Below are 15,231 nucleotides of genomic sequence, written 5' to 3'. Positions count from 1 at the left end.
ATCCGCATGCATAATATTCAGTTATTAATCTTAAGACTTAACTAGTACTAAATTTTCAGTTAATACCACAGCTTGGTGATATATCAACATAGACAATGACCACTATATCCATAATAAAGTAGTGGTGTCCCTGTTCAAAGCGGATTTTATTTATTTTATTGTACTTTGCCCTTTACTGATGGTATCCAGACCCAGACAATTAACTGCATGTATGTCATTTGCTGGCTCCTTAAGATTGTTTTGAAAGAACAGTTTGAAATTGATAAAAAAATAAATAAATGGTAAGCTTCCTTTAAGGAAATGTGCTTTCTGTCTGATTAACATTTACAATACTGTGTAAGGCTTTCTTTGGCATCATTTTAAGAAACGAAAACAGAACAAAACAGCTCAATCAAAACAGGCTAGAGCAGGTCTCAGGAACAATGCGTCATTAAATTTATTAATGCCAAATTAATTTGTTAATGCCAACAAATTAACTATTTTAATGCTAACTTAAGTATTATCTGATGCTGATAAATTTGGACAAATATCATGATATCGAATTTTATCTATTTGACCCAGCCCTAGTCACTATGAAAAGAATAGGTTAAGTAGTTATGAGAGTGAGGAACTGAGGTGTATTCCAACTTACAGGCCTTTAAGTAGTTCATGTAGATGGCTAATATTTTCTACAACAGTGTGCTTATTTCCAACTGTTTTAATATTCTGCTATTCCAAAATGAAATGAGCTCTGGCGCTAGAAAAACAGAGCTTTGGTTTTAGGTTAGCACTGAACAGACCTGAAGACTATGTCTGCTTGATTTACTCACAAGTCCACTCAAGGATAATAGAAGAACTTTCAAGGCCAGTTGAAAACTTCTTCATCCCTTTCCCTAGATAGATATCCCAATGACCCATATCCAAAGCAAAACAAACACTCCTCAGTTGCGTCCGGACCCAGATTAGGCCTGGTCTTGGGGTAAATGGTCCTGACAGTGGGGGGTTTTTCCCACTGAAAATCCTTTTTAGTTTACTATCTAATCTTAATCTGTCTCTGGATACCCAGCCCTTCGTGTTTACATGTTACATGGTCATATCCTTTACCATATGGCCTGCTTGCTGATGCTCCTTGATTGTGGATTAACTTTGGCCCCAGTTCTAATTACTTGCTTCTACTTTGCCTGCTTTTCTAGCTGTATTCTTTGAATGAAAGTTGCTATATTATTGTTACTGTTATTGGCCACACAACTGGAAATGTCCAGGCCTTCCTTGTGCAATATGTGAGTCCACGTATGTCAGTGTGAGTGCGGTTGTGAAACTGAGTAAGTGTTTGTGTGTTCCATACCGCGTGGCAAACATGGCTCTGAGGGAGGAGAAGGTGGCGGCATCCTCCTTCAGGGCTTTGAGCTCGTTGCGTAGCTTCATCATGGTCTCTGTCACCATGGCCTTCTCGTTCTCATACTTGCTCTTAAGATTGGCCAGTGCTACCTCAGCAGTCTGAAGAATGGAGAAATGGACAGAATGTACTGTCAAAACCGAACAGATACCAAAACTAGATAACCAAGTATCTGCAAGGTTATCTGTCTATGTGCACGTATGTTAAATGTAACAAAAGCAGATACTGTAGTTAGCAAAGTTAAGGTACCCATTTTTGAGTGTTAATGTTCTCTGAGTAGAGAATAAAGAAAAACAAAACCATAAGAAGTTAAAAAAACCCCACTATGCTATGATTGGCAACCACAGCTTTAACAGACATCAACATGAACACTGCCGACAGAAGTGTTTGCACTGATACTTTCAACAAGGTTGAGTCTGGTATGTTATTGTGTCTACGTAGCTTTAAATGTGCTTTTATGAGTGGTTTTACTTCATGGCTCCAGACAACGCATGTTCATTGTGTGTTGGAACGGTGGGAGGTCACAGAGCACCTTCAAAGAGCTGAATACAGAGACACCCAGCCACCTACCCTGGCCTGTAAGTCCTTTAAAGCTTTCATCTTTATACAACACAAAGAACGAGGGGGTCAGCTGTCAGCAACAGAGACGCTGTGATCCTGCGATGTCTGCCGACCAGACTACATCTGTACCAACAGGTGTTCCACATTTTTACTACTATGTTTTTCTTTTCCAATTGACTCTCCTAACAAGTACAAGCTATCGGTAGATGGTCAGACTGAGGACTTCTCATTGTTAAAACATTCATTATTCACATTCTGTTAATGGTTCTATCTTTATTAATTTAGCAATTCCCATAACTAAGATCAAAATCTGCAGATTTTTTGCTCCAAAGAGCAATTGACCAATTCATTATTTTCATTTTGGCAGGTCTGTGTTGCATTTATGATGTAAACAACATGAAGCAGGTAACTACATACGCGCTGTATTTAAACGCTGCTGCCACACCTTTACCAAAATCTTGTATAAGCATAACTATGCATGACTCATTGTGATAAAAAACACTAACTTTTAAACAGCACTTATGTTCATGTTAAATAGGCAGCTTTTATTTATAAATTTAAAGAGCCAGTTTGGACCATTTCAGTTTTTTTTTATTCTTTCAACACTGACCTGCTTATTGGCCTTGAGGACGGTTCGCAGGGTGGCGATCTGCTCCCTCTTGGTGCTGAGGAGGGACTTGAGCTTGAGGATCTCCTCCAGGCTGGCCTCCTGGTCCCTGTCACCTCCAGGGCCCAGCTCCATGGAGGCCACACGTTGACGGGACAGCTCGGTGGTGCGGTCAACAGCCAGTTGCAGGTGCCGGATCTGGTCACGGATGATGGCCACCAGGTTGTAGATGTTCATTGGCTCCTTGCGTGGGTCAGCCACTGGGGACGGCAGGGAGGAGGAGGATGGAGATAGGGTCTCTCCTTCAGGTGTGGGGAAGAGGCCACGAGTGAGCAGGATAGGTGAGCGACGCCCACGACCTTCAGGGCTGCTCCGGCCGGTTGGGTTGGCTTTGCCCTCGCGATAGAAATCTAGCATGACGCGATTGGGTGTCTCGTTGTTACACATGCAGACATGGTGGTAGAGGTTGGCTAGCTCCTCACTGAAGGTGGCCAGCTCATCTTGGGCGACGCTGAGGCTGCCCTGCGACTCGCCAGCCACTTCACTGGCCTGCCGCAGCTCCTTCTCCAGCCGCGCCAGCTGCTCCCGTTCTGCCCGGCTGCTGTGCTCCAGGGTGCTCAGCTGAGAGCGCAGGGAGGCCACCTGGCTCTCCAGACGAGTGCGGTCTTCTTCATACTGCGACTGACAGGTGGAATACTCTGCTTTCAAAGTCTTCAGTTCCTCCTTCAGGTGACCAGCCTCTGACACGGCAACCTGAATTTTCAAAAGAGCAGTTCCAAGTTAGGAAATCTAACACTTAACACTTAGTATAAGTAGTCAGTGATTATCAACAATGTCAAAGTTAGGGTCAGCATTAGCACCAGGGCCAGGGTTTTGGGTTAAGATTAAGGTTAAGTTTAGGGTTAGAGTGAGTGTTAAGTTCAGAGCTGAAGAGCATCTACAGTGAACCAGCAAAAAACTGTTTCTGTTGTTATACTCTCACCTTGTACTTGCACTCCAGGATCTCAGGGCCATTGATGTCCACCTCGTAGTAGTCTCCGTCCTCGTGGCTGTCACGCTCCTTCTCGTTGTCCAGGGCTGACTGGCGCTCCTTGCTGGCCTGGAGCTTGCGCATGGCGTTGAGGTTCTCAGTGAGGCGGCTGACCTTCTCGTGCTCTTCTGACAGAGCCCCATTAGCCTGCTCCAACTGCTTCTGTGAATCCTGCAGCGTGGACAGCAGCGTCACCTTCTCTCTCTCCACCTGACAGATCAAAACAAGACAGAACGGACACATTTTTGTATGTTCTTTTGAAAGTATATTCTAGAGAAACACTATCCATACATTCACCAGGAGTAGGAAACAGATCATTTTTTGAAAACTGAGAAAATTCTGTGCCAGTGTACTCAAAGGTCTCTCTTTAGAGTTGACTGAAGCAAAATATAGAGTTTAGCATATCAGCAGATCTTTGGAAGGTTTTGTTTGTGTTAGGGCCTTTGCTCTGCCTAGGGCTGTTGTGGTGGGAAATTTTCAACACCGTGATGTTTAATTGCTTTTCCACCCTAATAACACTGCCAAAAGCTGAGTAGGACTTATGTAACCAATCTGATATTGGAAGTAAAACCACACAAATGTAGGCTGATCTATAGTAATTTATGATGTATTGATATATGGTAATCTGTGTCAACATGAAATAGTTCAGGAAAATATCAACCTCTTAATATAAAATAGTGGCGTTGATCAAAACAGCAGAAGAAGTGAAAATAATGCTCAGTTTCTATTTATTTGAGGATTTTAATACATTGGAAAAAAATTAAATAGAAAATGTGTCAAAACATTTGCATAGGCAGCATGTCATATGTCATCAGTCCGAGCTTCAGTTGTTTACTGATTTTGAGACATTGTTTTATGGCAGAATGTCATGTACGAGGTCACTCTCATATCTCTGAGCGTGAGACCTGGCTCAGTGCATCCAAGGTCATTGTTGGCAAGGTTGTCTCCAAGGTCATTGTTGGCAAGGTTGTCTCCAACTACAACCAGATCCTGAGAGCGACTGTTTATATTTTATTTCATTTGATTTAGATACAGCTTTTGAGTCCTGATTTAATATACAATTCCTTTAGCTTTAAAAATCTATTTTACTTCTCTCCTCACACACACACACACACACACACACACACACACACACACACACACACACACACACACACACACAAAGTGGTGTGTGCTGGAGTCTTGGGTTACCGTATCAGACTGGGGCTCAGCATGGTGTTATTTTAGAACAGGCCATGTTTTATTCCTGAGTCGCAAAATCCTCACTCACCTTCATTCATAATTCAACAAGGGGGAAATAAGACCCTTTGACAAGAGACATCATAAGCTTGGATTTAATTAATGTTTCTGCAGAATGAACCTAAAATTATATTACAAGTTGCTGTATAGTACCACATTTTGTCAAAGAAAGCTTCCCAACTTTAAAAACTGTAACGGCAACAAATGTTCCAACATCACCTTTAATGTCATCTCTTAGTATTTGATGTGACGATATTTAATGGCACTATGAGCCAATTAAAAACCACTCAAAGGCAGCTCTTCTTCTACACTACACTAACATTCACTGACGTGACCCAAATATGCATGAGGCAAGTCAGGCAACATCTCAGGACACCTCCTCCCTGACTGCGCCGTCGCACTCCCCCAGCGGCAGCGATGCTGAATAGAATAGCCTCAGATGCTCTGTGACGAAACCTAGCATTGATTGGCTAATGCTGGATCGATAGCTCTTTGAGAAAGGGCTTTCTGAGGGCAACTGAAAGACGGGATTCGGATAGCACTGTGCTGATGATGCTGCCGAATTGGCAGGCAGTGGTTCGCAATGCTTGGACAGAGCGAGAAACGTCTTTAAAATGCTTTTAAAGCATTCTTTCCGACGTAAGAGCAGCACACCCCCTCGCAAACAGAGATCTGCCAACTAGCACACAGCGCACCCTGGTTTCCATGGAGATGGCCCTTGCAGGTCAAAGTTCATGGGCTGATTTCCTGACAGATGGCAGGGCTGATGGTTCACTGTGCCAAAAGTGGGCGGTCCTGGAGAGCTAGGCTCATTCTTCTAATAGGATTTAATGAGGGCAGCTGTCAGCCAATCAAAAAAAGAGCATTTGTAACACATTACTGAGTAAAGATGAACTCTATGGGTTCATTTTAGATGGGATGCGGATCATGAAGAGGAGTTCTGATCTTCATGACTATCACTTCAAAGCTGTTGACTGATGTTTATGTTAGTCTTAGTGACTTATGATGAACTAAAAAGCTTTTTTACTTTGTACTTCACAACGAAAATACTCACTTCCCACTGAAATGAGATGATTTGTTCTGTTTTTAGAATCGCCTTCTGACAAAATGAGGAAATGTGCAGTCTCTATTTTTGGTAAACATGCAGCAGTTCAAAATACGCCTCAGACAATACAAATTCTGAACAAAAGAAAACTAATGGGCAAAGCTAAAAGTGCTTTCATAATTACAGAGATAATGCAGCAAGACAAAACTGCACAAATCTGTTTTTGGATAGATTCCTTATGGTGCAGTATTGCCTCTTGATGACAGGCCAACATTGTCTATTGCCTGCACGAGAACAGAGCCTGTATGGTGCAATATTGCCTTTTGATGACAGGCCAGCTTCAGGTATTACCTGCTCTAGAATAGAACATGTATGGTGCAATGCTGATTTTGGTGACAGGCCGGTGTTGGCATTACCTGCACAAGCTGTTGTTTGAGCTTTTGGATTTCTGAGATGTTGAGTTCGCTCAGGAGGTCGTCTACGAGGCTGGGGGCGGGGTGGAAAAGCTCGCTCTTTTTGGGTGTGGAGATGCGGTTGTCGTCGCTGTTGGTGATCTTGTCAAAGCCGTTCTCGTAGCCATGGATGGGGTCGTCGTTGTTGGGCTCGGTCGCTGCGTCGTCACTGAACTTCAGCCCGTCCAGAGAGATGTTCAGAGGATTGTGGTACATGGAGTCCCCGATGCTCATGTAGTGGGACAACTCCTTCCTCAAGGCCGCCTGGATCAATAATTGAGATGCAACAATTAGTCAAGCAGTGCTTATCAACAAAAACTTATCAGATTTATTCAGATATACAGGAGAAACTCATTATATATAAATTTTAACAATCTACTTAAAAAACATTAACCTTAAAACTCACATTGTACCATTCTCGTAATAATAATTGCGATTCATTTATTCCTTTTATAATGTTTAGAGTGTAGTTTTGAATACTGTAAGTTCTTTATAAGGTAATTTATTACAAAGTGTGTGTATATATATATATATATATATATATATATATATATATATATATATATATATATATATATATAAATAAAACAAGAACTTATTCATTAACAAATAATATACTGTTATTATCTATTGAGAATGATTTCCGGTCAAACTGTTTGCCTCAAGAATTGACAACCACTTTTTCAATACGAGGCATTATGGATGTTAATTTTACTATAACTTTATTAACTTTATTCTCAATATTTTACAGCTTTTTCAGTTATTATGGAATCTTTAACAGCTCATCATTCTGGACACATCTAACATTTCTTATTTTTTTCTACAGCCTCCTATTTTTGTGCGTTTCACAAATTAGCTTTATTACTGATTTCATATATTAGTGAACGCAAACTTTTGAATGGTAGTCTAAATAACATCTCTTACAATGTACTTAAACAAGGTTGGACCCTAATAATCATGACTTTTATAAAAAGCATTTTATGGTTAGATTCACACACATTGCACAATCTGCAATCAGAAATTTGTCTCTGCCATTCTGCCATTCTCTTAATAGAATAATTAGTATAATGAATTTATCCCTACCCACCATCACAGATGTTCTAATGCGGTTCATTCTAATTTAGAGCATGATATGTGTTGTGTATGTATGATTCTGCTATAGTTCTTGCCTTCTGCTCTCTCTCAGTCTTGATGGTCTCCAGAGCTTCTCCCAGCTGCCTCTCTGCGATCTCCTTCAGACGGATGGCGTCCTCCAATTGGCTGTTCAGGAACTGCGTGTCCTCCTCCAGGCGACGAATCTCATGCTTCAGGCCCTCAAACTCCACCTAGACGGCAAAAAGAAATGTGAATTGAAGAGTTGGTGTATACAGTTTTTTTCTACTGTGTAATTTAAATTGCAAAATAAGTTTACATAGGTGAGCAACTCTATTTTTTTTCTAGGCCACCATTCAGATGTCACTGTCTAGCACAAAGTGGAACTGCAAGAACAAGTAAAAGCCAGCATTAACTGTGGAACTAAACATAGCCGATGTGTCTTCAACATCGGCTATGTTTAGTTCATAGCTTCAGTTGTAAACTTTTGGAACGGCTAATTGTAAGGTTTTTTGAACTGTTTTCTTTTTTTTTAAAGGTAGCTAATAACATTATGTGTTCTGGTTTGGGACTGTGTTCTGACATGTACTTGACTCTAATTATTAATTATGATTGCTGGCATGTTTGGGCAAAGAGGCGTATTTCTGCAGGGTGCTGGCCAATTCATCAATGCCTGCCTGCTGAACCTCAAGGGCTATGATCATGAAATTTTAGCTGATGATTAATTGCCATATAAATTAATGCGATTAACAATTAAAATCTAACTGAATTGATGTGAGTTCCAGAGATGTACATTTCAAATAGTGAGTGATCAGTGATATTATCTGGCTCTGTTTGAGCATGGGAACATTTCTGCAGGCTGATGTTACATTCAACTATACCTTTCCAAAATCAGTGCATATAAATTGGCACCTTACGATCAATGCATCATTACGTTATATTGCTGTTACAGGTGTAAAATTCAGCAATATAACATGATGCATTGATCGTAAGGTGCCAATTTAAATGCACTGATTTTGGAAAGGTATAATTGTTTATAATCAATTATAATAGTATTCAAGAAAGCATGGACACCTTTTGTGTCTCTCAGGCTATTTTAAACATAAAAATCTATTCCGTATCCCATTAAAGTGTAAACAGTTCCTCCAGTCAAAACTGTACTCACATCCCTTCTGGTGAGTAATGGGCTATATTACCTGGCTCTGTTTGAGCACAGACACATGTTTCTGAAGGGTGATGTTTTCCTCCTCCAGCTCGCTATAGTCCTGCAGCAGACGAGCCTCACGGAACTTATACTCTTTAATGTCATCACGGAGTCGGGACCTCTGTAGCTCCACCATCTGACTGTTCTGTTTTATACAAAAAAAAACAAAAAACAAAGACACAGGTCAGTTAAAAAAAGCAACATTTATATGAATTAATAACACCATTTGCTGTATATAAAGGGATTTGTCACAATGCCTGATTTCATGTCCCAAAGGAACAGATTTTGTGCGCAACATTTCAAATCAAGTCCAAGCCTGTGAACTCTGACACATGAATTTGCATCTTCGACCAATAGCGCTAATGCTCTGGCTCCGTTGAGCTGTAAAGGAGTACAATTCTGTTCACCTTTGTGTTTGTAGTGTTTATGGTAATTGCTTAGCGCGCCCTGGATAACCACAGCTGCAAGTCACCCCACTGTCAGAAACCTCATCAGTTACATACACTTTTTTGCTACAGATCAGTGTGCAGCACTGTGCTGCTTGCTAAATGCTATGTTAGCTGGTTGGCTGACCGCAGCTGCATAGAAGTCAATGCACTGTCATCACCAGTTATCTACAGTTTATCTAAATTGTACAATTTTTTTTTGGCTAGAAATCAGGGTGCAATATTACTTAATTTTGTACACTTCCCAAGGCTAGCGAGTTAGCTACCTTGCTAACTACACGAACATGGAGGACTTTTTTTAAGTTGCCCATCTTCCAGTCCAGCATCGGTCACACTCATTTCACAAACTGCAAATATCTAGTGTGTTTGCTGCCTAATGTAACCATAAATGTCAACAACAGCGGCCAGGGTATGTGTGTACCTGTGAGTGAGTGAAAGCAAGAGAGAGGGCTATTCCCAGTTGTCATGGAAACCACACACACACCTCATGATGGTTCTTTGGATGGCACGGCGCTGACACAGATGGCGTGTGCATGTGCACTGTACGTGTGTGCGAGTGGTTGTGAGTGAGAAACACAGATGGTGATTAATGGGAAACCGACAATGAAGCAGTCGGGTAACCCAGGATGACAGAGACAAACACAAGCTTGCTGTGTGTGAACCACTCACACACACACACACACACACACACACACACACACATAAATGCATGAATACACAAAATAATCACAAGGATATTTATGACATCTATCAGTATATAAGTAAATGTGCTCCTCAGTGTCTGATAATGGCACCACTGCACTACCATAGCTGTGTATATAATGCAGAGGAGAGAGAACAAACAGGCATCAGGCTCCTGGGACCAAATCAGCCCTGCTTAGAGCCCTCAGTGTCTCACAAATCATTAGTCTCCAGTCATCCCTGTATTCCTTGTCTATTTCTTAACCATATTCTTTGATTTTCCTTTCATTAGATCTGTCACGATTAATTAAACTCAAGTACTTGATTTTAATTAAACACATCTAACACATACCTTCTCAATAAATACGATATTTACATGACGATAATGCACATTCTAAATTCTCCTACTGCTTTCCTACAGTCAGACACTTTATACACTACACAGTGTTTGTATTTATTTTAATGACTTTGATTTATATTTATATACAGGGGTTGCGATCACAATACTTTAGGACACTTTCATAGTATATGATAATATGCATCACTATATATATATATATATATATATATACACACACAATACATATTGTATATATATATATATATACATACATATATACTATATATATATATATATATATATAATATATATATATATATATATACACACACACACACACAATACACATATGTATATATATTTTTTTTTCTGGGATTTGGTGTGATTAACGTTTCACACACTGCACCACACAAAATCCAATTAAACAGGACTATTTATACTCCCTTTGTAATTAAACATGCAGCTGGTCAGTGTTCTTTAAGTACCGTCCATATCCACGACATGCTCAGAAAAGCATATTGTGCTGTAATATGACAATTTATCATGATATACTGAATGCCGTCATATTGCCCCCTACTTCTTTATTGCCCTTTTCCCAATAAAATATGTTGAAAGCAGGGTTTGTTATTATTGAGCTAAACTCCTTTTTATTGTGTGGCCTTTTGCGCCTGTAACTCAATCATCAAACTAACCAGTAGATTACACAATCACTAATATCAACAATGTATTTTATCTAGCTGCTGGTGAGCACAAACTAGAATTAAAACTGGAATTTGTGGCATACTTTTGTTTTCTGTGTAGTTTCTAATATTAAACTGTATTATGCCAATAAAAGTAGGAACATGGGAATGGTGGGCCAATTCCGATATCAGGTATATTTCATGCACATATCTGTCAATGATGGTAGATAAACATTTATAAAAAACAGAACCTGGGACTAGATCTAAAAGCATTACAGATAAGTTACATTTATTTGTATAGAGTTACAGGTACAGTAAAATGAATAAAACGCAGACCATTTATCACAGTAACCCAACATTCTGCTATTTTTAAAAGCTAATTACTGTTCAAGCGCTTCATGTGATCCTACACAATGCCATGTCCTCAATCATTTGAGGTTACTACGTAACATGCCTACATAACTGCATATTATATTACCATAACTGGGGGCAAATATCACATTCATCTCCTCCTGTATTATATATCCTCCTATTATCTCTGAGTCCCCCTGTTGAGTGCTTTCACTCTAAAGCAGCAGGCTGCGTACCTCTTCATCCATTCGCCCTCTCAACTTTTAAGCCTTTGCTTCCCTTGACACGCTACACCTCTTTCTTTATCCTTATCTCCATCTGTTTTCCCTCACAATCCCCACTACCAGACAGGGAAACCCTGTCCCAGGGAATGGTGGGCAGGGATGCGCTGCAGCACATAAAGGCTTGGTGTCTTGGGAATATACATATACGTACTGGAAAAAGTTCTTGCATCATACGCACGCACACTTCAAACACCAAGGCTCACGATTTCACACCAACTCAGGCTTGCCAATTGAAGTCAAACTTAATGCTAGACTGTCCCGTCTATTTCTGCTTCAATGCTGTAATCCTGGTTTTCAAACTGTTCTCATTAAAATGAGGGAAATCCACTCTTCCTTACACACAGTCAAAGAACCTACCGCTGGTTTTCTTAAGTAAGGAAACCTGTATTTTAAAGTCTGCCTTAGGAATGTACTTTTCCCTTATTAGCTGGATAACATAAATACGCTGGACCTGACTAATTCATAAGACTGCTTATACTTTAGATTTATAATGCTTTATATTGAAGATTTATAATGCTAATATCGAAGGTAGCCTAAAGCATACAGTACATACAGTACACTTATTATATTTCCGGTCAAAATCACTTGTTGGGAAACTTGCAGGTAGATCTGCTCGTCTGTTTTTCCACATCTTCAAAGTTCAGTCTTAGAAGTTGGTTGCATTTTCTCCTTCACACAATCCAACTAACCCTAAACACATTAAATAATGCTGAGGTCTTTACTCTGGTCAAGTCCATTGTTCAGAGAACACCAGCAGCTTCTTTCCCTAATTTTCGTCCTTTATGTCTAATTCCTTTTCTCGGTAATGACTTCTTCACAGCTACACATACTTTCTGACCCACAGCATTGACTTCTTGTCTCACCAGTTTTTCCTTTGACCTTCCCCTTCCTTATGCAAGTAGATCATCTAATGTCTAATCAGAAATATATCCTGAAAATGAATGATTTGTACTTAAGTTGCTGTTTTGACTGGAAGCTAAAAATGCTAATGAATAATTCAGTAAGTCAGACCCTGACATCGATGGCACCAATAACACCAATTGCTATCAAAACACAACATTTTGTTATCATCCTGTGACGCTTGCTATAACATGGGTGCATGGAAACCATACATGTGATGCTAAAAAAAAGGTTCGACAAAACTTTTGAAAGTCAAATGATCCCATCTGTTTAAATATTTATTCCTGTCTGGTTATTTCAGGAACACATCCACAATAGCACAACTGCAGTAATGAGGGTGTTTTGACCTCTAATTGTTTGCTGTGTGTGCATTAGGTTTCAATGCCATTTCCTTTTAAAGAAACAGTGGCAAACATTCCAACAGCCTGGTTTTTGCATATACTTGCAAAAACACACATAGGTGCAAATGCAGTCGTCAGCCCAATTCACTCACATGCCAACACTTAAATATCAATGAGGCTATAAGCATGCATGATGAGGACGGTTTTTGCTGTTTAAGTGTAGAGTGTGAACCTCAGTGGCATGCCCACAGCAGCACACATACCTACATAATATCCTTTCTGGTATTTATGGTGTAATCAGAGCTACAATGAAGGTCAGCAACATTATACTTGACCTGAGGAATTGCAAATCATGCAGCAGATGAGTTAGCCAACGCTCCTTCCATATAATTCTCAAAGCAGGCCTAAACATGTCAGCATCTCTGGCTTGTGAGTAACCTTGTGTAAATGAAAAATGAGAGTCTGACATGTAATCTACAGGCGTGCCACAACTACAAGATGTACTGCTTTATTAAAAAATGTGCTTTGGACTGACAAATAAAAAGCCAAAACACATTTAAATGTATTTTCAATATATGTCAACATTCAATACTGATGTGTCTGGTTCTAAAATATAATATGGCTGTCTATGGTATAATAAATAAATGGTCAACAACTGAAAATGTCAACATACAACTGACATTTTTAATATTTTGGCATGCTAGATCCAGTCTTGAGGGGGTTGTATTTATACTTGTCAGGAAAGGTTTCAGCTGTTCACTGAAGAAAGTGATGGGATGCTCCCTAAGAAGACAAGCATGAGTCTTTGTGAGACCCCAACTGTGCCCACATCATCTGAACAGCTAAACGTCACATGGCACTAATACTCTAACATGCTAAACAGCTCTTATTTTTCCTTTTTTGTGTTTATGTGTCTGTGTGCAACTGATATATTATGGTTTTACTGATGTACATTACACTAGTACACTAGTAACTTAACCTACACGTTGATGCTGCTCAGACTGACTCACTATGTTCAGGAAGAAATGGACTGACCATTAATATTGCAAACATTCACAGGCTATATCAGTCATCAGGCTTACTATGCTATGAGAAAGTACTTGTCTGACAGTGAAATCATGCACATGGAGACAATTTGCTTTGCTTTGGAAACAATGAAGACAATTTACTTTTACTCCAGAGACAATTTACCCTGCCCTGCTGAAGACTGTCATTGGCCAACAAACAATAAGAACATGACCTGAAATGATCCCTACCAGAAGAAATGCGGCAGACAATTCTGATAATTACCCAAATCTAAATAAAATACAGGCAAAAAAGCAGGCGGTTGGTAACAGTTAACTGATAAGTAACTAGGTACTTGATAAGTCTGCAAACTCACATCTGTGCCACAAGGTTCCATACTAGGTCCCACACTGTTCTCTAAATAAATAATTAAATAATAAACAAAAAACAAACACACAGCATAAGGTAACCATTGCCAGACATCACCCTGCCATTTAGAGACATCACTAACAATATACATCTCTTTCATTAGACCAATGTGAACATGAACTGAAAATGTAAAAGCATTGCTGCTGTTATACATATTTCTGTATTTTGACTTCAGAAAGTGTCACCTATGCTAGACATTCAGAAAAAAAACATTTAGAAACACTACCATTTCATGTTTTAATTGTAATGTAATTGTAACATGCCATTCACACAATTTATAGTTAAATCCAGTTAATACATACGTTTATTTCTAAACATTAAATGAGAATTGTCAGTGTTTCTTAATGTTTTTTTTCTGAAAATCTGGAATGGGTGACACTGTTTGAATACAAAATACAACAGCTATCATTTTACATATTCAACTGTTGCAATCATACTGATTAAATGAAAAAACAGGATTCATGCAGATTCAGTCATTTCTATTTAGAATTAAAAATGGCAATGCCAGGAGGCAGAGGCACACTTGATTTATCTCACATGTAAAAGGAAAAAAACTAATTAATCCTTGCCTCCTATCTATAATCCACTCCCTCCCCCCCAAAGTATAAATCTGTCTTTGTTTCTGTCTTGCTTTCTCCTCATATGAACCTCATTATTTTCCACACCTGATGAATGATAACAGCTATAAAGCACACAGCTGCTAACTCTCAGTTTTGGCAAAGTCACAAGCTCCTATCTGTGTCCATCACATCAACACTGAGGTTTAAATACTGTGCAATACCTTAAACACCATTTTTATTTCCTGTGGTTAATCATTATATAGTGTGTATACTGTATATATGACTGGGCAATACCTAGAGAGGGGCTATGGGAGAGGAAAATGGCCTGTTAAAGTTTGAGTCACTCTCCTGAATTCCGATCTGCTGAAGTGCCTGTTTGTGCTGTGGTTATAATCAGAGCCAGCTGTGAGGCCTTGCAGAGTGAGCAAATATACATCAAAAAAGGAAGAAGAAACAAACAGCATACCACAAGAAAAGGGCTTTATTACATTATATTTAGGGATTATTATATAATTTATTTTAAATGTGGCTTTCACATACCTTTTCACATATTAGGGTATAGACTGAGGAGTGAAAAATGTGGATTAGGATGTGAAACTTTGTCTGCTC

At 39.4% G+C, this 15,231-nt stretch overlaps 1 protein-coding gene across 2 annotated transcripts in view; it reads right to left on the bottom strand.

The window, feature by feature from the left end:
• Positions 1–15,231, bottom strand: part of zgc:171572 (protein bicaudal D homolog 2) — a 73,253-nt gene that overhangs the window by 14,961 nt on the left and 43,061 nt on the right. For both annotated transcript variants that reach the window (XM_036578932.1, XM_036578933.1), the window contains exons 3-8: positions 8,598–8,750; positions 7,479–7,634; positions 6,274–6,573; positions 3,526–3,783; positions 2,547–3,296; positions 1,325–1,476 (exon numbers count right to left, since the gene is read on the bottom strand). In XM_036578932.1, the coding sequence (XP_036434825.1) occupies positions 1,325–1,476; positions 2,547–3,296; positions 3,526–3,783; positions 6,274–6,573; positions 7,479–7,634; positions 8,598–8,750 (1,769 nt within the window). The remainder of the gene's footprint in view (positions 1–1,324; positions 1,477–2,546; positions 3,297–3,525; positions 3,784–6,273; positions 6,574–7,478; positions 7,635–8,597; positions 8,751–15,231) is intronic.

The sequence above is a fragment of the Colossoma macropomum genome, unplaced genomic scaffold, assembly GCF_904425465.1.
Source record: "Colossoma macropomum unplaced genomic scaffold, Colossoma_macropomum, whole genome shotgun sequence".
In the NCBI taxonomy this organism is placed as follows: Eukaryota; Metazoa; Chordata; class Actinopteri; order Characiformes; family Serrasalmidae; genus Colossoma; species Colossoma macropomum.
This window is presented reverse-complemented; position numbering and strand designations above follow the sequence as displayed.